The sequence below is a fragment of the Dermacentor albipictus genome, chromosome 1, assembly GCF_038994185.2.
Source record: "Dermacentor albipictus isolate Rhodes 1998 colony chromosome 1, USDA_Dalb.pri_finalv2, whole genome shotgun sequence".
NCBI lineage: Eukaryota > Metazoa > Arthropoda > Arachnida > Ixodida > Ixodidae > Dermacentor > Dermacentor albipictus.
In genome coordinates this window covers 423,169,325-423,195,385 of record NC_091821.1, presented here as the reverse complement: position 1 = coordinate 423,195,385, position 26,061 = coordinate 423,169,325, and the positions used below count along the sequence as shown (strand labels likewise).

General features: G+C 48.8%; 1 protein-coding gene across 2 annotated transcripts in view; it reads right to left on the bottom strand.

Moving 5' to 3' along the window:
- LOC135896974 (potassium/sodium hyperpolarization-activated cyclic nucleotide-gated channel 2-like) overlaps positions 1-26,061 on the bottom strand; it is a 55,000-nt gene that overhangs the window by 12,523 nt on the left and 16,416 nt on the right. Inside the window, exons 2-3 of one of the 2 annotated variants that reach the window (XM_065425539.2) lie at positions 24,817-25,058; positions 40-331 (exon numbers count right to left, since the gene is read on the bottom strand). In XM_065425539.2, the coding sequence (XP_065281611.2) occupies positions 40-331; positions 24,817-25,058 (534 nt within the window). Of the gene's footprint in view, positions 1-39; positions 332-2,783; positions 3,406-24,816; positions 25,059-26,061 lie in introns of those variants that run through there. The other variant, XM_065425544.2, reaches the window with a different exon arrangement.

Below are 26,061 nucleotides of genomic sequence, written 5' to 3'. Positions count from 1 at the left end.
GTGGCTGCAGCACCTTATCCATGCTGAGCCTGTGCGCACCTGAAGACGCTGCAGGGGTGTATGACGCAGTGGCCCGATGACTCCTGGCGGCTGCGCTCGCGGTTGAGCTCTTCGGTGCTGCCAAAGAAGCTGGCATTGCGGCGCCTTCTCGACGGCAGGCACACCGAGCTGGGGTCGCAGCAGTCGGACCAAGTGCTGGCCCGCCGGTCGGGCTCCCCTGCTTCCTTCACTGACTCGCCCGTGTACAGCCACGGATCCGGGTGTGTGACGGTGGCGCCGTTTTGTTGGTTGGACGGCGACTTGCCGTTTGACACGGTTTGCACCGGCTCCACTGCATGCAATAGAGAGGATGCGAGTGAGCGCTATATGCTCCCGGCGGGCTGCACTCACTCACTCACTCACTCACTCACTCACTCACTCACTCACTCACTCACTCACTCACTCACTCACTCACTCACTCACTCACTCACTCACTCACTCACTCACTCACTCACTCACTCACTCACTCACTCACTCACTCACTCACTCACTCACTCACTCACTCACTCACTCACTCACAATCAATCAATCAATCAATCAATCAATCAATCAATCAATCAATCAATCAATCAATCAATCAATCAGTAACGGCAGCGGTGGTTGACCATCTGCATCACATGCTGTAGGTACTGGGCTCAAATCCCGGAGCCGTCGGAATCCCACCGGTTTTTCTAATGAGGAGAGGTGTCCCCAGGCCTTGTGCTCGGCTGCTTTATTTATTTTATTTACAGTACACCCTGCAGCGCCGAAGCATTATAGCAGGGGTGGGTACAACATGTACATACAACATATAACTTGCGGGGGTACCATCTGCCTTTTCGGAGCCATAGATTTCTAGGCGTGGCCTCTGGGCATCCCTAGTCGAACCACAAACGGCCTTGCGCAGAGCACCCGTTGCAGCTGTGGGAAGCAGACTACAGCTGCCGCCGGGCACCTGGCGGTAAAGTAGGCACAAGTGCGTTCCTGGCTAGATGGTCGACCATTACGGGACCTCAACGCTATGGATCGAAGCAGTGTATTTCCCCAACCGGAGGGCGTCCTCCATATAGTCACCGGTGTACTGGTCATGGCTGATCATGGAGCACGCGTTTCATTAGGTGCACATCAAAATGAGTTGATCCCGAGGAATAACTGGCCGTAATCAGTTGAACGTCTTTAAATGTAGCTTCGACTCACTTTCGTGTCGATTACTGTTATCGTAGGGTAAAGTCAGCAGACTTTAACCAAACCAGTTAATCCCTGTTGGCCACACATGGTTGTTTGTGCGATGCTTCTTCCGAAGCTCATCTTATGTATACTTCCTGAGCGTCACACCTGAAAAGCAAGTCGGTAATTGCTGTACTGCGCTGTGATCCATACGCCCAAGTTAAATACAACCGCATTTGCCTCGTTAGGTCTTTATTGATAGGCCGATGCTAATTACCTAACAAGAACACACGCTCTTGGCCCGGCGCATCTTCACATTCTCTATATAACAAGGTTCGCCTTCTTAGACACAAAATAACAAGGACTGTCGACGCCAACTAATCGAACATAATTGAAGCAAATCAAAAGCAGACGCGTATTACTAAACAAGACAAAGCACAAATGGATCTGAATGTAGACGGAAGTGACGCAATGTTCAACGATTTAACTGATGCGTCATCCTGTAGACATTAGGCGCCATCATCTGCTCATGAACGGCAGCGTTAATGCTATAGGATAGTCTACAGCCATTAGCACGCCCAGCCAACATAATACAACTTAAACAGACAAAAAGGACACGTAGCGAAGAAAATGTAGAAATATATAAATCGGAATGTAAACGCAATTGATTGAAGTATTAACGAACGTGGCTGGTGCATGATCCTGAGAAAATGAGGGGCCAGAATTAGTCCACGAACGGCTGTGTCAGTGCAACCAGCCAATCTAACATAAACGAGCCAGACCAAACCCAGACGTTACGAAGTAATAGGAGACGCAAATAGGTTGGAATGTAAGCGAGACTGATACAAACGTCAATGACCGCACCGACGTGCTATGAACGGTTGGGTCGCTGCTGTAGGACTCCGCACGAGCGTAACATAGCTCAGTGTTTTGTTTAGTCTGATCTTCTCTACAATTTATAACGCGACAGGCACGTGTGAGTATTTTACCCTTTCTTTTTTCTTTTCGAAGTCAATCCCATTTCGTTTAAGGTATTCCCTCAGTGACATGATGGGCGCCTATCGAAAAGCAGGATTCCTGATGCCGCGCTCCCCCTATTTAGCTGGTATCATTGACCACTCCGTCGCTCTGGCAGCCGGCCTCGCTTCGATATGCAATAGAAGCATCTCCATTAAGATTTTGGTGGTATTTTCTTGCATGTGATTAGAGACCAAGCACGCTCTGTCGTTCTGTAGCTTGTGGCGTAATAAATGATGAAGCGGAGCAGAAGATAGAATTGGGAAAAGCATTTCCCCTGCACTAAGGCATTAGTTTGGACAGATCACGTGGCTATAGCATTTTTAACGGTACCGTCGTACGCTGCCGACAGCGCTGTGCGAGTGCTCATCTTCGAAGAATACTGTATACAGGCGACAGGCGGCCAAAGTGACATCCTCCGAATATGCGCAAGGACACCTCATGCGCGAAGCGCGCGTAAGAGCTTTGGATCGTCCTCGCCTCGCGGGCTCAGCTACGAGCCGAGAACGGCGGCTCGAGGAAGTAGATGCGTAACAGCGTCGATAAAGCACCGAATCGCTGGCGGTAAAACAGCCACTCACATTCTTCCTTCCGAGGAAAAGGGGCGATGGCAGAGCTCCAGTCCCGCATGCAAGTAAACGCCCAGCGTTTTCTATCGCCGGCCAGCTTGCGCTCGTCGGTCACCTGGTACAGCATTGTAACGTCCGTGAGCGCCCCTATCCTTCGTCCAGGAATAAACGCCGCCGCGGAGGCCCCCGGTGTGGACGGAGATTGCTATGGCCCCGCAAATGGAATGATAGACCTGCAGTGCAGCTGAACGAGGATGTGCAAGCCCCATTAAATCAACCCTGCACTAAACGCATTCTTAGAGCGTGTAGCTCATCGTGCCGTCACATTCTTGCGGGCAGTTTGACATACGCGTCGGGTGACAGCGCAGCTGGCACGCGTGGCCGCGCTGGAGTGTCGAACGGCCTCCGTCCATTGCCAAGTGCCAGCCGGCGCGAATGGGGAGACGCACGCGAGCTGCCGCTCAATTTTCAAGAGCGCATACCACGCACGGGTTGGCATTATGTACGTGTCCTATTATGCAATGTCAGTGCACGGGCGATGTCTGGCACAGACATCGTGAAGCCCGCGTGACTGCCTATATGGGCCGCGGTTCTGCTGGGTATGAGAGCAATACGTGGGCAAAGTGAACAGTCTCACGGAGCAATTCTTCGCTCTGTAATTCAGTTTTCAAGATGGACTAACGATGATCAGCGATTCAAAATAAATGTTACGGTTAAGATAACATCGATTTCTGCGTGTTCGCTTCTTTCTTCTGTTACGGATTGCGTCGTTCTGTTCCAGTTCCAGCTGGCAGGTGTGCATAAGATAACGTTCAATTGATGCAGATGCTGTCAGCTTTGTCAGCTGTTTCTCTTTAGAATTCTCTCTAGTCATGCAGCGTGCCAGAAACCATGCGCCCGTCAGGACATTACCCCCTTTATTTTTTTAAAAATTAAAACGTCGCTTCTTCGTTCCGAACGCGCGCTTGCAATATTTAATTTTAATTTATTTGTCATTTCGTTACTTCAATGAAAAACTGCAAACAGTTTTGCCTATTTATGATTATGATCCTTATGGCTTCTTATGATATGACTAATAAAAATCATGACCACTCTGTTTCCTTTCTTCACGTTCCATAAATAGCGAGGGCCTCGAATCCCGCAGCTTTCACGCCTTGAGGTAGCGTGTGTGGGTTTACTGACCCGTTGCCTTCATCCAAAAAGTTCACATACTACGTGACACGTGCGGTAGATAGGATGTTCTACACTCACTGCCTGTTGGGCTGCTGAGCACGAGATCGCGGGATCGAATCCCGGCCACGGCGGCCGCACTTCGATGGGGGCGAAATGCGAAAACACCCGTGTGCTTAGATTTAGGTGCACGTTAAAGAACCCCAGGTGGTCAAAATTTCCGGAGTCCTCCACTACGGCGTGCCTCATAATCAGAAAGTGTTTTTGGCACGTAAAACCCCAAATATTATTATTATTATTACACTCACTGCCATGGCAGTGTGTGGTGGCGCTGTCTAACGCTCCCAGGGTTAGTTCTAGTAGACAAATATAAGTACCCCGGAAAGCGGATGGGAAAACTGGGCCCCGGTAAACCTGTTGGTAATAGCATCGCACGCGTAATGCGAAGACGTAGGTTCGTATCCCACCGCGGTCAGTTGTTTCTTCATCTATCTTTATTTACTTACCATTGCTGCACTTCAATTAAAAGCTACAAATAATTTCGCCTATGCTGTCCGTGTGATTGTTTGTTATGTTATGATATGACTATATACACACACACACACACACACACACACACACACACACACACACACACACACACACACACACACACACACACACACACACACACACACACACACACACACACACACACACACACACACACATATATATATATATATATATATATATATATATATATATATATATATATATATATATATATATATATATATATATATATATATATATATATATATATATATATATATATATATATATATATATATATATATATATTGTTACGTCCAAGCGCGTCAAAGGGATGCGGGGATCAAGAAGAGAGAGGAAGAGGAGAACGAAGACTGTGCAGCGGCCATTCCTGTTCTTCGTAGCCTGCCGTTCCTGTTCTCGCACGCCTAAATAAACCCCTTTTCCCCGTGCTTGTAACAAATTGGTGGACGGTGCGGGGTACACCTCGTAACCACGGAGCCTACGCTGCTACAACTTCGCCGAAGCCGTCGACTTGCCGGACTTCCGCCACCATCGCCTGACATGACTGAATACGCCTGCCAGATTCCCGAAGGATCTGACGCGGCTTCAAGGCCAACACCTGGTGTTCCGTGGCAATACTACCGGGTGCCACTCACTTTCGGAGGAAAAGCCGGAGAAGATGTCGACGAGTGGCTCACGAACTACCGAAGGGTGAGCCGATCTAACGGTTGGAACTCGACCGCACAATTGTCCAATGTTGTGTTTTCCCTCACCGACACAGCGCTCGTCTGGTATGAGAATCACGAAGACACGCTCACTTCATGGGAGCTTTTCGTCGAGGAGCTCAGAGCGTGCTTTGGAGATTCTAGCGCAAAAAAGAAACGCGCTGAACAGACGCTGTCGCAACGAGCTCAGATTCCCGGCGAGACCTGTACGACTTATACCGAAGAAGTGCTGAAACTGTGTAAAATAGTCAATTCTCAAATGTCTGAAGATGACAAAGTTGGACATTTGTTGAAAGGAATAGCCGAAGACGTCTACAATTTTTTGATCGGCAAGGAAAGCTTGGATTCCGTGTCTGACGTCATTCGCCACTGCCGGACCTTTGAGACGCTGAAGATGCGACGGATAATACCGAAGTTTGGTCGCCTGGCTAATGTCACGACGGTGGCAAGTGTAGACCCGAGCTCGTGTGTTGACCTTCCATCCACTATACGGCAGATTGTTCGTGAAGAGTTGCTCCATCAGGAAGAGATGTACCGTTGCGCACCCGGCATCACTGGCGCGTACTCACCACACGAGATGAGAAACACGGCCGTTTCGACGACATGGCAACCCACGGTGAACTCAGCGACCATCGAGTATAGGTCTACCCCACAAACGAGAGGGACCATGAGCTATCAAGGTCATGACTACGCCCAACGCCCACGCCGCACACACGCCTCCCAGCGGCCGATGCCTAGCCATGATGAATGTCACCCACCTACTGTCTATGCAGTCGACAGCAACATGCGCGACTACATGGAAGAACATCGCAATTTGAGGCATCTGCCGGTATGTTTCCAATGCGGTGTCGCGGGCCACATAGCGAGGTTCTGCAATCGTCGCCCAACAACGTGGAATGGTCGATCCGGATCTTCAACAAGGCCCACACCTCCTACGAGGACAACTCAACAGCCGTACACCACCTCTTGGTCAGCTGGCGTCCCTTCTGGCAACGATTACTGGCAGAGAAGCTTCCGGAGCCGCTCGCCGGCATCTGACAGGAGTTTGACGCCACCGCCGACATCTCGTGCACCGCGTTTACGCCAATCTCCATCGCCAGTGCGCCGCTCCTCCTCGCCTTCACAACCGGAAAACTAGCTAGCGCGGCCGATGGGGGTGAGGTCGCTCGACACGTGCTATCGACAGAAATGCCCCCTGCAGTTGCTATGATTAAGAACAAAGTGCATGTACTTGTTGATGGTGTTGCTACAATGGCTTTAGTGGATACCGGAGCAACTGTATCCGTAATGAGTCTCGGTTTTAAAGGTCGGTTGGGGCGTAAAGTTGTATTTCGGTGGGACCAGGCTGCAACGTTTTGTGGAGTGAGCGGCGAGTCGTTGCGCCCTGTTTGTGTGTGCACTGCTGACGTATCCTTGGCTGGTAGAGTTTTCGTGACAGAATTTGTAGTTATTCCCCGATCGACGCACGAAGTGATTTTGGGCATCGACTTTTTGCGACAGTGTGGCGCGACCGTCGATTGTCGCACGGGGGAAGTTTGCGTCGATGGCCATGTTTCGTCCGGGCTCTTAGAGGAGCCTTGCAGTCAAGGTGAACTTTGTGTGTCTGCAGATACTGTTGTGCCTGCGTCCACCTCGGTGTGCGTGCCGGTTGTATGTCGCGGTGCAGTTCCAGACAGTTTCGATGCCTCCGTAGAGCCAATGCATCTAAATTGTGTGAAGAAGAACGTTTTTGTCCCTCATTGTGTGGTATCCATCGGCAACGGGCGAGCTGGCTTGTGGACGACCAACTGCTCGGCAGAACCCGTCCTGCTTCCAGACGGCTTGAAACTCGCCTACTTTACAGAATACACGTCTTCGTCCGTAGCCGTACTAACAGACTCGCCGTGTGAACCTGCTGACCTTCGCCAAGTCTCAGACAAAAAGCTTCTGTCTATGATCAACAAGTCGCTCAGCACAAGGGAGCGCCATACCTTGGTGGATACGCTTTCTAAGCATCTGTCAGTGTTTGACTTTGTGCAGCCGGACAAAGCGTTCTCGATTCCCGAGTCACGAACGCGCCATACTATCGATACGGGATCTGCGCGCCCGATCAGGCAAAAGCCTTATCGCGTGTCGCCTAACGAGCGCAAGATAATCGGGGAACAAGTGAGCGACATGATGAGAAATGGGATAATACAAGAGTCCTCGAGTCCTTGGGCTGCTCCGGTCATACTCGTCAGAAAGAAAGACGGTAACTGGAGATTTTGCGTCGATTATCGAAGATTAAACGCCGTGACTAAGAAGGATGTCTACCCGCTGCCCCGGATAGATGATGCAATCGATTGCCTTCATTCGGCCTCTTATTTTTCTTCAGTGGACCTGCGCTCAGGATATTGGCAAATCCCGATACACCCGACAGACAGAGAGAAAACAGCCTTCATAACCCCGGATGGATTATTCGAATTCAATGTGATGCCATTTGGGTTGTGCAACGCTCCAGCAACCTTTGAAAGGTTCATGGACACCATTCTGCGTGGGTTAAAATGGAACATCTGTATGTGCTATCTTGACGACGTTGTTATATTCGGGCGCACATTCAATGAGCACAATACGCGCCTGGATATTGTCCTCAACTGCATCAAAAACGCCGGCCTGGTTCTGAACTCCAAGAAATGTAAATTTGGTGACCGTCAAACTCTTGTGCTTGGTCATCTTGTTGACAAAGACGGTATCCGGCCTGATCCCCTCAAGACGGCAGCTGTCGAGGCATTCAGTGCACCGCAGTCAGTGAAGCAACTTCGTAGTTTTCTGGGTCTTTGCTCTTACTTTCGCCGATTTATTCCTGGTTTTGCTGACGTCGCTTATCCTCTGACAAACCTGCTACATAAAGACGCACGGTTTGAGTGGACACCCGAGTGCGATTCCGCATTTCGTCAGCTGAAGTTCCTGTTAACCTCCCGACCTATCCTTCGCCACTTCAATCCTACTGCGCCGACAGAAATCCACACAGATGCTAGTGGCGTTGGTCTGGGTGCCGTATTGGTCCAACGCTATGAAGACCGTCAGCACGTGATTGCTTACGCAAGCCGCTCATTAAGCAAACCTGAACGGAATTACACGGTGACAGAGCAAGAATGCCTCGCTGTAATCTTTGCGGTTCAGCGATTTCGCTCGTACTTGTACGGACGCCCATTCCAAGTCGTCACAGACCACCATTCCCTGTGCTGGCTCGTGAACCTTCGCGACCCTTGTGGTCGCCTTGCGCGCTGGGCTTTGAGGTTGCAGGAATATAACTTCACTGTTTCCTACAAGAGTGGCCGAAAACACGCTGACGCAGACTGCCTTTCCCGTATGCCGCTTGCCACGACAGACTGCGACGCAGACGATTTTGATCATCTCGTCGCTTCTGTGACACCCGCTTTTCCAGATATCGATGCGTTCAAAACAGAACAACGGACCGACACTAAATTGGAGCCACTCTTTACTTCTGCCCATTCAAGTGCAACAAGCAGCTACTGTGTACGTGACGGGCTCCTGTACAAAAGGAACTACTCAAGCACGGGTGCCCGCTTCCTTCTAGTGGTGCCAGAGCGTCTCCGGCCAGCAATCCTTCAGGCTATGCACGATGACCCTACCTCCGGGCACTTAGGCACTGTGCGCACACTTTATCGCATTCAAGAACGCTTTTACTGGCCCCGGATGCGACATTCGGTTGAGTTTTATGTCGCCAGCTGCATACAGTGCCAGCGTCGGAAACGCCCAACCACTGCCCCATCTGGTCTCCTTCAACCTGTGCCGCCTTCCAGCTCACCCTTTCGGCAAGTTGGAATTGATCTGTTAGGCCCTTTTCCGAAGTCATCTAAGGGGAACCGCTGGATAATTGTCTGCGCCGACTATTTCACACGCTATTGCGAGACGGCGGCTATACCATCAGCAACTGCCACCGAAGTGTCGCTTTTCTTACTTCACGCTATTGTTCTCCGACATGGACCACCTGGTGTTATCATAAGCGACCGGGGACGTCAATTCACGGCGGATATAGTGGAAGAGCTTGCGCGTTTGTGTCACTCGCACCTCAGACACTCGACGCCATATCATCCGCAAACAAACGGCTTCACTGAGCGCACTAATCGAACGATCACAAATATGCTTTCCATGTATGTTGCGTCCGATCACAAGAATTGGGATGAAGTTCTACCGTTTATTACTTACGCATATAACACCGCCAAGCACGAGACAACCGGCTACAGCCCCTTCTTCCTTCTATATGCTCGGCCGCCCCGGTATACGCTCGACACTGTCCTCCCTTTTTACCACCACGACAATCCTACGGTCGCCGATACGCTGTGCCTCGCTGAAGAGGCTCGGAGACTTGCGCGTCTTCGGACTTTGGCATCACAAGAAAACTCCAAAGCCCGCTACGACGCACGACATCGGCCAGTTACATATAACCCTGGTGATCTCGTTTGGCTTTGGACGCCCACAAGGAAGCGCGGTTTGTGTCAAAAGCTGCTGGCAAACTACGATGGACCGTATGTTGTCATCGACAAAGTCAGCGAAGTGAACTATACTCTCGCGCGCCTCACGAACACTGGTAGACGTTCTGCTAGGACACACGTCGCGCATGTCGCACGGTTGAAATCATGCACGCCACGACAAGCTAGTTGACTCGCCCAGGGGGCTTTGTCTGCGAGGGGAGGTATGTTACGTCCAAGCGCGTCAAAGGGACGCGGGGATCAAGAAGAGAGAGGAAGAGGAGAACGAAGACTGTGCAGCGGCCATTCCTGTTTTCGCACGCCTAAATAAACCCCTTTTCCCCGTGCTTGTAACAATATATATATATATATATATATATATATATATATATATATATATATATATATATATATATATATATATATATATATATATATATATATATATATATATATATATATATATATATATATATATATATATTGTAGGTCACTGTCAGTGGCTTAATGAGCAGGCTGCCTCAGTCCAGGCCAGCGCTGTGAGCGTACTTGACGGCGCATAATAGGTGCGCTGCCAAGTAAACTCTTGCTCCTGGAATGCGGTGTCCAGCCGAATGACGTGTCGCGGAGGAATGCAAGTTGGCGCAAGAGCTCGTTTAGCACAAACGTGGCGCCCTTCTGAGAGCACGATTCGTACACCGTAAAGGAAAGCGTCCGCCAGATACCAACCAAATAGCGTCTCTATTTCCGCGCTGTATAAGCACAGCACGAGCGAATGAGCCGTTTCGCAATTTGCCCGGCTCTTGAATTCTGTACGGAAAGGGAACAAGCGTGCGTGCGTAGCCGCGCTGACCGATCAAGCTGTATAATACGAGCTGAATCGTTTTTCACATCCGAGGCAAAGTAGTGAGGCGCATGCGCGAGTTCACCCTGTGACCTTCGACCTATGAGGGCTCATTCGCAGTCGTTCGAAGCGAGTGAAGATCAAAGAGATCTTGTGACCGACCAGTTCGAGTCCTACTGCGGCTACCAGCGATCGATTAAAACGAAGGAATTTCCTCTGATCTCAGGGGAACATAACGCACTTCATATCTTACTGACCGCAAGTAAAGACGGGGACAGCGGACGAGAACACATAAACGACACGGGCGGTAACTTTTACTTCCTGCAGAAGGTAAAATGATCTAGGAGCAAAGCAAGGGTGAGGACGACTATATGGCCGCAAGTCCTGAAGTGGAACCGTATATGCACACGGTCACTCAAAACCTAAGGAAGGTGGCAGGCAGGTTAGGAGTCCCCATTGTCTTTTCAGCCCCTTTTAAGCTGGCGCGGCTCTACTTCCGCACCTCCCGTGATCCTAAAGGAAGGCAAGGCTGTGGCAAGAACCCTACCAAGCCGTATGCAAAATGCAATGTAGGAGTTGTGTACGAAATCCCCATGGCGTGTGGCAAGTCCTACATAGAGCAGACTGGACGGTGTCTAAATGATCTAGCCAGGGAACACGAAAAAAATTTAACGAAAGATGAATTGGCGCACTTGCCTGCGCACTGTGCACCTTTAAGGAGATAAAGATTCTGGGGAGAAGCCAGGACCAGACTGCACGCGAGCTGATGGAGGCTTATCACATAATAAAGAAAGGCCAAAACTGTGTTATCGACACTTCCATTAGGTTGTTTCAATCGGAAATATTTTTTTTTGATAATTGGTTGCCCCGCTAGGCTGATGAGTGTTCTTGTTTGCAGCGTTCTGCGCATGTTCTATTTGTCTACATATGCTTACGGGCTGCCGTGAATAAGCCAGCTGACAGTTGAAAGTTACCGCCCGTGTCGTTTATGTGTTCTGTTCCGTTGTCCCCGTCTTTATTTGCGGTCAATATGATATGCAGTAAACACGAACTAGGCCAAATTGAAATTTTTATAACGCACTTGCCTTGAAGCGCTTTGAACACTCTCTACAGACAAAGTATGCAATGCAGAAAGGACCTAATGGTGCGGAAAAAAAACGAGAAGCAATAAAAACTTCCTTGTAATGCCATGTTCTAAGCGAACGATCTCGTTAACAAACCGATTTTAAACAGAAACCGCGGAATTGATGCTCAGAGAAAGTGCGCCAATCACTGTCGCCGCCTCTAGAATTCGCATTGTTCTGACATCCGCAGCAGTGTACTCAGTGTCTGTGACGTCGTGCTACTGAGCTTGAGGTCGGGGGTTCGAATCCGTTCACGACGACCGCATTTCGACATGGCGAAATGCGCGCGCGCGCACCCCCCCCCCCCCCCGCACACGCACTCTCTCTCTCTCTCTCTCTCTCTCTCTCTCTCTCTCTCGCGCGCGCTTATAATAGATTAGCGTTTAAGTTAAAGAAGATCAGGTGGTCAGAATTAATACGGAGTATCCGGCTACTGCGCGCCTCATAATGCAATTGTGGTGTTGGCGCGTAAAACCCCACAATTTCATTTTAATCTGTTTTCGTGTAGTCTTCATTTTCCGAGTCTCCTCGTCATCACCATCCGAATACATTTATATCCAGTGCAGGGTGAAGGCCTTCCCCAGCGGCCTCCAGTTACCCCTGCTTTGTGTTGGTTGACTCCATCGTGTATGCTTGTAAACTTCATAATCTCATTACACATCACCTAATCCTCTGTCATCACCAGCTATGTTTCCTTTTCCTTGCCATCTCTATTCTGTTAGGCCCGATTCACGCAGCCGTCGTCCGCCCCGTTCCGTCACGCGTCACTGGCCTCCGTGAGGAGACAGCGTTTTTTCGGCGCTTTCTGCCCAGAAACAGGACGCTGGCGACGCTGGCCGATGTTGTTAAGCTCGCCGGTGTCCCGCTTGGGGAAGAAAGCGGTGAGACTGTGCCAGGTTCCCGATGGCAGCTACCTCCAAGACTTACCCACTCAAACTTCAAGGTGCACTGCAGTCTGCAGACAAGGACATACAACTATGGGCCGTCCAGCAGGCCAGGGGTGCGCTCGAAAAGCACAAGCCACATGACCCACTACAAACGGGCCCAACTGGGGTAGTGCAGAGTAGGATATAACCCCGGGTCGACGCTTTGCCAGCGTCACGACGCGTTAAACCGTCGGTTGCCGGCACTTTCTTAAAGTTATTCCTACTCTATCCTAAAGCGGTGAGGAAACACTCTCCTGACGGACGCCCGTGCCGTGACGGTGACGGGACGGGGTGGATGATGGCCATGTGAGTCAGGCCTAATGTATTACTAGTTACGTGCTCTACGAATTTATTGACCTGCCAAACTCCACTAATGCGTACTAACAGCTTACTGTTCCTTAATGTTGTGCCTAGTGCTTTTCCGTTCCATCAATCATTTCACGCTCCGTATATCTTCCTCTCAAGCTACTTTCTTATCCTCCAAGTTTCGGCGCCATAGGTCACCGCTGGTGGATTATACTATTTGTACACTTTTCAAAGATATCAGTAATCTGCCGTTCACTACCTGAGAATGTCTGTCATACGCTCTCCGATACATTCTTCATCCGCAGGTTTTCCCTTGATAATACCTGTGACTGTACTAGACGAATAAGTAGGCGTACCCCTTCTCAGCTTCAAGAGGATAATAACTCGCAATTGTCGCACCACTTTCGCACCTGTCAGACCACTGTCGGGACTGTGGATGCGTCTCCCACGTTTGCCAACGCCACCATATTGTAAGTCACAGCTAGGTGCCGAGGCAACGGGATATTGTTGAAGCAGCTCGGATGGGCAAACTATCCGCAGTATGCGTAGCGCAGTCTTCGATTGCCTTTCATTCTAAGAAACTTGAGTACCTAAAAAGGCGTTGAAATACCTATATCTTTTCATGCTGGTCATTTCCGGGCACGCTCTAGGGTGTATGCGTATTGCATGGATTTTACATTAAAGCTTTAGTTCGAATTAAGTCAGCGCTCCTACTGTGTTTTTTTTCCTTCTTTTCGCTGTGTTTCGTCTGTCGCGCTGTCACACCGGTGAAACCATACCAACTAGTCCAACTTGCCACCGTACTGATAGTAATAACTCTTGTTCTCTTGTCAGGCTACTGAACGTCACTTCAGTTTACTCTGTTCGGTTTAATTTGCGAATGTTTACCTTTAGAGTTTGCCAGTTCAAGACCTCCCACACTTGTAGTAAATCATCTCCAGCGTTGCCGAACGTGTCAAAGTACTATTAAAAGAACATCGCCGCTCCCCACGAAGGGCGAAGCATTGTCAGCGATTGCAATAGTCATGCTTACAATAATGCACGAATGCACGTAGCTTTACGGGCTGTGCGAATTGCAGTAAACATTCCCTTACTAACGAAACACGTACGCGTGGTGTCACACGCAGAAAGATGCACGTGAAAATCACTGGACGACCGCGAGCGTTCGCAGTCATAAGGACAACGTGATGACTAGTGATTGCAGCGTGGAGCCTGCGTGCTTGTCTCGAAGTGAAAGTTCTGAGCGGCCGCTTCCTTTGCCATTCCGTTGTATACCGCCAACTGGTGGTGTTGTGGTGGCGAAACTAAGATCCTGGTATCTCCAAAACTAGGCCCATTTTGGGGAAATCTTTCCTACATGGATAAGTATATTCTAACACCCAACATACACGGCGCGCACCAAGGCCCCAGCCTTCTCGCCTTTAGAGCTCGCGAACCCCTATCTAAGTACCTGATAACAGAGAAGTTGGGCTTACCTTCAACCACAGCACCGACATCGATGTGGTTTGTTGGATTTAAAAGAAGTTAACATTTCGTAACTGTAGAAGCAAATTTTCAATTTATACCATAATATTTTTTTCATTCTCAAGAAATGCAAAACTTAGAGTACTCATGCATCAAGTTTACAACTCTGTAGCTCAGCAATAAAGCGCGATATCAAAACTATGTAAGCGGCACCTAATAACACATCTAAAGCGTACAAATTTTCGTATTATACGCGGCTCCAAAATATGTCACTAATTTGTGAACAGAATTTTCCAAAACCCTCGTTAACGTAACGTAAGCTGTAAACCCATCTATCAAATTTGTCCGCTTTAAATGCCCAGGTGCAGGTTACAGAACTCTGATACCGCCTTTTCTTTAGGTTTTACGTGTCAAAACCACGATAAAGTTATGAGGCACGCCGTAGTGGCTGACTCCAGAATAATTTTGCCCTCCTGGAATGTTTTAACCCGTACACACGCACGGTACACAGGTGTTGTTCACATTTCGCCCCCATCAAAATGCGGCCGCTGCGGCCGGAATTTGATCCCAAGCCCTATAGGGCTTAGCGACTGCGGTATTTGGTTTGGTGAGGAGTTACGGATTTGTACACTTCGTGTTTCAGTTTTTTTTTTCAGGTCTACCAATTTCATAAACGTTTGTAAAAAAAAAACGAGGCCTTACTTAAATCAAAATTCTGCTACCTATACAGTTGCTGGAATTTACCTTTCACTATCAAATGCAGCGAGTTTTATTCAAGTCGCTCCATCGGTTGTCAAATGCGGAAAGCATTTCTGAGTTTCACACGTATACACACTTCAATAGGGAAACAAAAGATGGCGTCTTGACAGCTTGCTCTTGCGCCTGAAGCCGATCACGCAACCTTCAACACTCAGCGAGTCGGCGCGCAGACCACGCATGCGCAGTCGCACTCAGCACAGCCCGCACAGCAGTCTTCCAAAGCGAGGTAACGAAGGGAACCCACAAGCGTTCTCCAAGACATCCAGCATCTCACCGCTCAAAATTCATGCTGTAACCAATTCTCTATGCTGTCAGGTCAAGCACATATAGTACAGCTGTGAACAACGAAACGAACTCTTTATTGGGCAAAATTTTGCCCCTATAAGGGCAAGTGACATCCAAAGCACAACGATAGCGGCAAGTACTGCACAATTCGTGTCGCGCATACAGCCTGACTGCACAAAGTTCAGCAAGGACACATGCACACAACAGATAGAATCAACGGTAACGTTCGAGTAAGTTCCAAATCATGCAGGCGCGCCTTGCGCTGATAGATAAATTTAGGTTGGCGGGTGTAATAGGCAGCCAGAACAAAACAAAAAAATACGCCTGTCAATAAAAAAAAATTATGGGGTTTTACAAATCCCGATCCAGGGCGGCCGCATTTCTATGGGGGCGAAATGCATAAGCTCGAGTACTTACATTTAGGTGCACATCAAAAAATATATCAGGCGGTCAAAATTAATCCGGAGTACCTCACTACGGCGCGCCTGATAATGAGATCGTGGTTTTGGTGCGTAAAAACCCCCGAAAAAAACAAAAATAGAGCTCAGGCAACCACCCACCGTACGTCTTATATTCGTATCTAGCACACTGTTTTTTTTACTTCCTTTTTTTTAACAGCTTGGGTAACGTTAGCTAGGACCCACGGTATACTCAAACGCATTTTACAAACTCGGGCCGCTAACGTCAGTGGATAGCACAATCGGACGTGTTAAATTGCGCATCCCTCGCCCCCTCAAACCTAGCAGCTGGTCAAATCTCAACCACAAGTATATTGCCTCGTTTTTTGCAAAGCATGCCAGCGTATACCGTTTCCCCGAAATACACGCTCCGTTTTTTTATTCTTTCACCAGCGCGACAGACGTCCCGCGACAGCACGCGAGCTTTCTAATTAGTCGCATTTCTCGCACGCTGTGTAAACAGCATGGCGGTGATGGTAGTAAAACGTGGTCTGAAGCCGCAACGACTTGAACAAATCACGAAACGCTCGAGGCAAGTCCCAAGCTCATCGACCCTCACAGAAATGTAAAAACTGCGGTCATGCGTGGAAAGTAGTCCTCATGTTACAGCAGGCAAAAAGAAAAAAAGAACAAAAAACATGTTTATTTCGTATTACCACATTTTCAGTGCCCGAGTTCACCAGAGTCAGTGGTTGGGGTAAAGAGTTATAGAAAGGGAGTCATCAATTCTCGCACGTAGTGAGAAAATAACCACGAGCGCCTCCTAAAGCAGGTGGCACTTTTTTTCACGGTGCGCTTCGTATAGCAGGAAAGCTGCCTGGTGAAGGACGTGCAAGATGTCCGGCTTGTTCTCATCTAGGGAATAAGTTTTGCCGTTGAGGAGCGCTGCACGCGGTGAGTTTGTCGTGCACGTGATTGCGAGCCGCAGTGCGTATCGTTCATGGCCAGTGCCGCCAAGCGAATGCAGGTCGTCTGAGAGTGGAACCCGTCGCAGTGCGCTCGCATTGCAGAGATATCCGTGCTGACCCACATCTGCGGAGAAGGTACCAGGAGCAAACAGCCGTTACGGTGATGGCTAAGAAAGAAATCCATTTTGCCAAACGTGCTGCACGTTGTCGCTGGAAGCGGACATGGAACGTAATGTACATACAAGCAGACATGTGACCCTTAGTTTCAGCTTTGTAGGATGTATACCTTGCTAGCGATTTAGTACCAGCTATTCTGAGCAGTGCCATCGCATTGGTAGCTCTAACCTGCACTAAAACGGTAAATTGGAGTCCTGCACTTTTGATAAAAAACACTGCACGCCAAGCATCGCAGCATCTGCGCCATTAAAGCGTTACAATCTACACATGTATTAAGTAGGGTGGTTTGCTGGGCTAGCTGGTCCATGGTAAGGGTAAAATGAAGGAGAATGGACACCATTTCTCGCGTCCTTCCTTTTACTTGTGCTCGCATTTTCTCACCTGCTGGAACCATGTTGTCCTATACATATATGCGTAAGTGTCAACGCCGGCGTCGCTTGCAGCGGCAGCTTTCGAAAAAAAAAGAAGAGAGATGCTAACGACGAACCACTCGATTGTCACATGCACGCGTAATAAGATGCCACACCTCAAAGATGGTAGGGCTCGGAGAAATAAATTTCAAAGTGCTCGAAAATGTCACAGCTGCGGCATATGTGAAATAACTTGTAGTTTCGTACCATAGTAAATAGCTCGGTGATGCGCCAATGCATTCGGATGACTTACTCGATGTGGTCTCGATGCAACCGTAGTAAAATGGCAGGTGAGCTTGAGTAGACGGAACACTCACGAGTTTGCGATCGACAAATAAAAGAGTAATAATAAAAGAACTGGCAATACCGTAACGGATCTATATGCAATAGACATGAATTGGAAGAACTTAGACTGCCAGCGCGCAAATGTGCGTCCCAATGCACACACAAAAAAAAGGGAGAGTTTGTTTCCAGACCTTTGACCCAGCCTCTAGCGACGATGACGTGATCTCCAGCGCGTGACACGTTTGGCTATCTGAGGAGGAACGGCGCGGCCCACCGCTACAGCTTCCACCAACGTCCGTTCCGAGCGCTCAGTACGTTTGCATTTATTTATCCGCTGTATGACGAGACGCACTGTGTAGCCCCCTTCTCGGAACAGTGTGACAGCGAATACACATTGAGCTGGCTAGCGGGTATGAAGTGTAATAACAACCTCCTTTTCTTTCACCCTCTCTCTATCACACCGGGGCATCGCGGAGGCTCTGCATCCTTACAGCTGCACTCTCTCGCGGAATTTCAACCCTCTCTGAGTGAAAAAGCACTGCAGCTGCTGTCACATACAATACAGACGCGCTAAATCTGTATATATGACGGCCGCTGCAAGAAAAAATAAATAACTGAAGAAATCTTAAGTGATTATATTGCATATATGCTACGTCATGAAAATGCAGCGACGTTACTGTCACTCCTGGGGCAGGGAGTCTCCGTCGACTTTTGACGATAAAGCAGCGCAGAAATCGAAGACAGAGGGAAAGAATAAGCACGCACCACAAAGTGCTACGACGCACCCCTGCTGAGTGCGCGCGCGCTCCCCTGAGCTCGTGGGCGGGATTAGAGCAATTGCGCCAAATTTCGGTAGCGTGAATTTTTTGTATAAAGACGGCATTGACAATCAAGGGCAAGTTCTTACTTGATTCCTGTGGAATATTATTCTTCGCAACAAGAATTAAAGCTAGATTGTAGGATTTAGCATCCCAAAGCACAATTAATGAGCCTTAGACGCCGTGGTGGGGGACTGCGCAATAATTTCGAACGCCTTAGATTCTTTATAACGAGCGGCCAAAATACGACACACAGGTGTTTTGCCTTCGAAGCCGGGGGTGTGCCAAGAAGGATGAGGACCGTGTATTTCTTTGCGTCCTTCGCCTACGTATCTGCTACAGGCGCCTTATTTTAATTTTAATGGATTAACAGTAGTAGTATCAAAGCGAAAAAAGTGTATGTGGGAGAAGTGAGGGAAACCGGTCACGTGGTAGAGGTAGTGGGGGATGGGAGTGCTTAGAAGAGCTTCTATGTATGTATGTATGTATGTATGTATGTATGTATGTATGTATGTATGTATGTATGTATGTATGTATGTATGTATGTATGTATGTATGTATGTATGTATGTATGTATGTATGTATGTATGTATGTATGTATGTATGTATGTATGTATGTATGTATGTATGTATGTATGTATGTATGTATGTATGTATGTATGTATGTATGTATGTATGTATGTATGTATGTATGTATGTATGTATGTATGTATGTATGTATGTATGTATGTGGCGAACGTGAATATATATAGATACATACACACTCTGGTAAATGCGGTTTAAGTCATGAATACGGGACCTCAAAGGGGTGCGCCTAATGTTGACTCATTTCATTCGCATTTGCAGCTAAATCGCCACTGATTCTTTCTAAAATGGGAAGCTCTTACGAAAAAAAAACGGGATTAGCCTGTTTTTATTAGACCTGGATAGGTTGTTAACGTCTTGTCCATATGGGAGCACCTCTAAACCAGGAGGTGGCCCAGATGCAGGCAGGAAAATGTCGCTTTCACGAGGAGCTGTAGCGCTTTGCAAGTCCATGGACTCATGCGATAATATATGAGAGAAGTCCGCTAGAGCCACCGAGCAACTTTACGAATGGCAGATATGAGACTGGAGGCCATAAATATGTCGGCGCTGGCGTGAGGGCTGCAAGCGCGCGATCCTTCCAAGTACAACCTTCTTGCAGGCGGAACCCGACCATGGGGCTTCCCTGTACGCTATACTGGCTAACGCCATTGCATCATGCGACGCAGCGCCTCCTTTGTTTACAAACATTGTTTATCTTATCCTACGGGGCTTATTTCGGGCCTGCGCACGTATGCACCGTCCTATTTGTTTATAGCGCGTGCAGATGTCGTGCTCCGGAGAGCGATGACGACATCTGCAGGGTCGCTGTGGGCTCGATTCAGCTTTCAGGCTCAGCATGCGAAGCATATATGGACAGTGGCTTACGGAGGAGCCTTGCCTCGGAGAATCGGTGCTAGACCTCACTCACATTTCTGTTCAGCCCGGAATCAGTGTCCTCAGCTTTTAACTATGCTTAAGCGGAGTCAGCGAATCGCGCCATGCTGCATGACTATTACGTGCAACCTCACTGTTCCAGGGTTATACTTTCCAAGCGATCCGTTACTTAACTGAAGAGGCTAGGTCCTTGGTGATGGCACCTTTGGAAGCGACATACCAGAACCACAACTCAGAACCACGGACGGGTACATCTGCGTAGATGTAGGTAGTTGCGCTGCCGAATTCTGATTTCCGTCCCATGACTCTAGCCGGCTCTAGCCGGCTGGGCTGGATGGCTATATAGACAGCTTAGTGTTATCGACGTTACCAGAGGGTGCCGTTATAACTGCAGCGCTGAGGAAACTGAAGAGATGTCCTACCAAAAATGGGGTCCCTCTTGTAATCTCAAAGTGGGCACTTCGCCAGTTATCGCCTCGTCTGCCGCCAAACAAATTTTGCCGGCAATTGCTAGACCTTTTCAAAGACTTCGAAAACAGAGGGTTTACGAGATAAGTCTCAGCGGATACCTTCACATGTAAGTCCTTCCGGAAACGTGAAACTTGATTCCATCGCACGTGTAGAGCAATCAAGACCCCGTAAGTACAAATTAACTAAAAAAAAAACTACCGACTAACAAAGGAGGCTACATTCGCTGTAATTTTCGAAATCTTCGGATACCGCCTCACGAGTTCCGTGCCATAAAGAGGCCAATCGACCCGAAGGCCACACCACATTTTCGAATCCACACGCCGGCTTAGTCATTTAAGAGCGCGCGTTCCACTCTCTGCGCAGGCAGCATCGAGTTTGGCAATACAGGTCGTTTTATATTGTTCTGCCGGCGTTTGCGGGACGAATTACTTGATGTCATTCGAAGAATAAGGCGATTTCCACACAACTGCGTACAACGTTTCGTGTTTTCGAAAGGCCACCAGACAGTACGAAGGGAAATACTGCGCCTTAATTCTGCTTGTAGTTCTTCGAGACAGCGTACTTTCAGACATGTGGTGACGAACTATATATCCCGAAGGACCCCGCTAAAGGCGGAGCAAGTGCACGTGGGTCCCGACTACCAGGTAAGCGCGCATGTTCCGACATCACCACCGAACACTGTACTATTTCACTACGTTGTCTTCATTCGCTTGTAAAACGGCTGACGAAAAGGCTTACATATAATCCAATTATCCCAGAGAAATTTGCTGAACCTCTATTCTTGAAAATAACCAAGTAATTGTACTGTGTACCGACGTTAGCAAATGTGCTCTCTGGCTCCTCGTGCAGCACACACAGCACATCCAGGCAATGCTACAATCACGAAGCACTACAAGACTGCAGCACCAGAGCGGTATAGGTCAATTACGTTATAGAAAACTTCGCTTTGTGGCGGCAGAAGTTTTGCGCCGAACGATGAAAGGGCGTCAACTTGTAATCATCTTTATTTAGAAGTAAGAAAGCCGCGCAATTTGAGAAGTACCGTTAAGATGTCCAAGGGCTGCAAACATGCACAGCTGGTTCCTGCTCTTGCATCTCTCTTTTTTCTTTGCATCTCTTCATTCTCTCCGATGAAACACAAATCCGCTGTTGCACAGCAAATGAGTGTCGGCCGTCTCCGCAAAGTCAAGTTAGTCTAGCGTGTTCTCCCCATCAGAAGTCTTCGAGGCCGTTGCTCGAAGCACGCAGTGCTGAGTTTAGATGTCTACACGGACATGCGAAAACGCCGTGCATTCGTGATATATGTATGTACAACATCCGTTTTCCTGTTTCCGGCCTCAGCATTCTCAACGTCCTTGCGGCGGCTTTGTCTCCCACCGTTTCGGCAATGCTCCTATTGTCCTTTTTCCTCTTGCACATCGACATCATTTTGTGACACTCCTCGGTGCCATGGATGAACTTGCACAGCGAGCTCCTCGGCGCAACAACAACGCGTTGAGGGCGAGGTCGCATCCTCGTGCCCGCCGGCAGTCAGTGCGGCCTGTCAGGATTGCCTGCCCGCGCGCCCCACCGTCTCAATGCGTCTTGTTCAGCCACCAAAGCCTTTTCTTGTTTAAGACTCGACAAAGGCACATAAACATCACTGCAGGCTATGCCCTTTAATTTTAAAGTGTGTAATAATGAAGGCATACAAGATGTCTGCACCTTCCATCAAGATCACCCGATACGACGTGCTCAGAAGAAAAGGAAGCGATACATTAACGTAGCTGCTTTGTTTGAGAGACGACCTTTGTGCACGAGGCAGCCACGCGGTTGGGTGCGTGGGGCAGTTGTCGAATTACGACTTCTTTAATTGCTTTCCAAGGTGCCACACGGGGTGCAACACGTTGCTTACTGTTTTATAGCATGCACTAAAGACAGCGTCGTGCGTATAATTATATGCCAGAAGAAGACTTGTACTGCCTCTTTTTATAAGAGCACATATACACTTGCGAAACTTTGTCGATTCGCGCATGTCGTATGCGTCATCGTGGGCCAGTCCACAGATTACCTGGCTCAGACACAGAGTGACGAAATTAAATATACGCGTGTATGTGTGTATAGCCGTCGGCTGAGTCTCAGATAGCGCAGGTCGCTTGCTCGCTCTCTGACGGCGACTTATCTGGGCTTCCCATGCCAACAACTGATAGAAAGCCCGCGCACAGGCGGGCAATGTCCACATCAGCCGTGCATGCTTCACATTTCTAGAACGTTACATTGCTCGGTTTGGAAGGAAGTGTAGACTTCAGCGATTCTTGAAGCTTCTGTCTGCTGATAATAAATGCGCCGAATGTTTCTTTCCGTGTGCAGTTTCGTAAAAACTAAAGAAGAGCGCAAAGAGCCCGCACGGTCCTGTGACAGCATTCGGGTGAGAAAAGTTATTCCTCGTCTAGACAACAGCGGCGGCACTTTTCCTAGGAAGGATGGAATCTGTAGAATATTGCCGCTCACGCGATACGTCATGCCTTCGCCTCCCCAGCAGAACGATGTAAAACGCTGTAACAGTGTCTGGGTCCTTGCCGTCGGGAGAAAAAAAGAAAGACGCGCATAACAACCAGCTAATTACGACCGCTGTTGTACGAATAAGGACGAGCGTTCCTATCGAAACGCTGGGGCCAAAATTGCAAAGCTTCCTACACTTTCATTACTGAAGGCTTCCGTATTCAGGACCTCTTTGGCCTGCTCTCGATGTGGGGTTTTATAGGGAGTTCATCTATACTTTGCTGGTGAATCTATATACTATCAGACAAATAGTTTGCTAAATAAGAAGCTTCGATTGAATTATGACGTTTAACCTCCGTAAGCAACACAGCCACTGCTAGATGCACCGTGGTGGGGGTCTTGCACTGTCCCATTCGGGGCTCTTCAACGTACACCCAAAGCGTGTGAGACGAGCGCCTTCACATTACGCCTCCATAATTCGAATGCGGGTGCCCCAAGTTGGATTCGAACCCGCCACAGCAGAACGCCATAATTATTTGGTCATCGCGGCAGGGGCTAATTAAGCCCAAGTACGTTCATCTAAACCTCGCGGTTATCAAAAGCAACACCAAATGAATTCGCGTAGCCCTGCACGTGCGTACAGAGCAGGTTCAGCCTGAGCTCATGCGCTACGTGCTCTTCTGAAAGCGACGAGGAATATTTACCTTACTCCTGCCAATATCGCGGTAGGTTCATGCATCACAGGAAATTTTGTCACTCTACTCCAAAGACGGCGTCGTGTGCTCCAGAAGGAAGGTGGATACTACTAGAAAGCGCGTGGCAAAGCGCTCGCGCGTTGTGTAGCTCATATTGAGCGCGATAGTAAGTTGCTGCAAATTTGCAGCGCAGAAACTAAACACGGACCGACAGCAAGAACATAAACAAGAATACAAGTGTCGAGTTCCGACTGAACATTATTTCTTCAACTAGCCCGGTCCCGCACCATGTACAGTGCTCAGCGATTGAAAGACGATACTCATGGCGGCCGACGCTTTTTGCGCTACCGGTGATCGCTGAGGAAGCTGAGTGCATTTGTGATGCATCAGATTCTCGCTTTCATGTGACACAAAAATGCATCATCTCAGTGTCACCAGCGTCCACCGGCGACGCAAGAAAGTACCGGCCGCCATGTTGTCCGAGTATTGCGTTTCAATCGCTGGCCATTGTATATTATTGTTTCCGCGAAGACCCAAAAAAAAAAAGGAAAAGCAGTCTTACTGAGAAAGGCGAAAGACATAAAATGGTGCTGATGCATGCAGAAACCGAGGCGACCTACAGCGCGGTGTCTTGTTAGCGAGGTCTCAAATCTGTTGTAAAAGCTGTGTTTCATAGATTTCTGTAATCGAAAGCGCCCTTACGTACGAAATTGTCACTGTCTTCAGCGTTGCGACGCACGCTGCCCTTAGGTACAGAAGAGAGCTGTTTGACACTGACGCTATTAGTACTTATGGTATGCAATACACACTCGTCGCAGTATACAAGCTGTCCCAACATTTGGCTGGCCAGTGGCGGTCGCAATGAATGTTCGCTCGAACCATAACCCACAGTGCTATCTGATTCGGCGGCCGCTGCCTCGGGCCAACACGGTTTTCAGTCTTAGGCGAAATGAGGGAGGGAGAAGGACTGGCACAGAACCACATATATCATTCCGCCATATTGCGTTGCTTAGAGGGCAGTGCTTTATAGATTCATCAGGACAGGAGAGGCTGCTTTGTTGCGGGCTGCACGAAGTGCTCACGAGCTCGGTAAATGAGGGTCGGTTACTGCGCCTTTTCCACCGACACGGCGCAGCATTGAATCATAGAGTAGGTACATGAAGACAAAATTCAACTGATGCCTATCTACAGAAACAGCGATCTGCGACCGAGGTTACTGGCATCCCGTTCCGTGGCACTTGAGAACCCACTGGCCTACGTTATACGCAACCCGCAGAGATCACTCACCGACAACGACGGCGGGCCCACGGTCCTGGACAGCCTTCAGGAAGCTCCTGTGTAGCGGGTCGTCAATGTCGAACGTCATGAGGCGCTTGCGGTACGTGCTCGTCCTGTGCTCAGTGCAACCCTCGTCGCCGTCTCCGTTGCCGCTGCGATGTAGGCCACCCTCGTCGGCACTGGTCACGTGGCCCGACCGACGCTGGGACGAGCGCGGTGCCACTTTGCCCGTCAGTGAGGCGACCAGCTTCCTGCACGTCGCCCGACGCAACAATGAGCGAGACGCCTGCACGCGTTGACAAATCTCCACGTGTTCTCTCCGTCTCCCCCTCAGTATTACTATCACGTGACGTCGCAGTCGCCGCGAAGCCGCTGGCGCTAAGCGGATTAGATAGAGACGTCTTTTCCCCTCAGTTCGGGCCCTTTAGCACGACGGCGGTGGCGACAGCGTCAGTGGCCTGCCGTGGCGTCACTGACTCCAATCTGTGTTGCTATTGCGCAGAGTCTACAGTACTTCTGAAGGAAATAAAGGAATAGCTTTGACCGTAATACAGGGGCACCCAGTGGGACGGCACTGAAAGACGGTATGACGTGCGGCATGTAGACAATGCGCCGGCATCATGGTCCGTTACAAGACATCGAAGCGGAGGGCGACGAAGGCACTCTTACAGTTTTTTAAGGACCACGGGACGACAAACATATAAACCCTTTTATCCGCACTGTGGCAGCAGTGTTTTCGTGTACCGCAGAAAACTTCTTCCGGTCATGCACTTTTGCCTGTCAAGTTAGCCAGTGAAAACTAAGCACTTTGTCCCATATCTGTATCGTAAAATAAGGGTGTAAATGTGCCTATAACTCACGCCCTTAGGGAGTTATTTATATAACTGATCCCTAAGGGTGTGAGTTATAGACACAATTACACTCTTTTTAACATCTAAGGATGTAAATTATTTTACAGCGACAGCTTACTGTAGATTCATGTTCTTGATGGGGTGAAGTATAAGGTCTATGCCTCTTGCGTCCAGCTCATGTATGTAGCTTTCTTGTTATATCTAGCAGTATATTTTATTTGTCAAACATTCTAGCTCTACAGAAGAGCTCGATATGCATGCAGACTAATGTAGTTTGCGTTGTTATAGATGGCTTAACCGAGTCTTTTGGCAGCGGTGTGTATAAACATAAAGAAAGAAAACGGATTCATTCTAATTCGTGTGGCACGTGATCCTGTACAATGTTAGTGTGCAGTCATCGCGA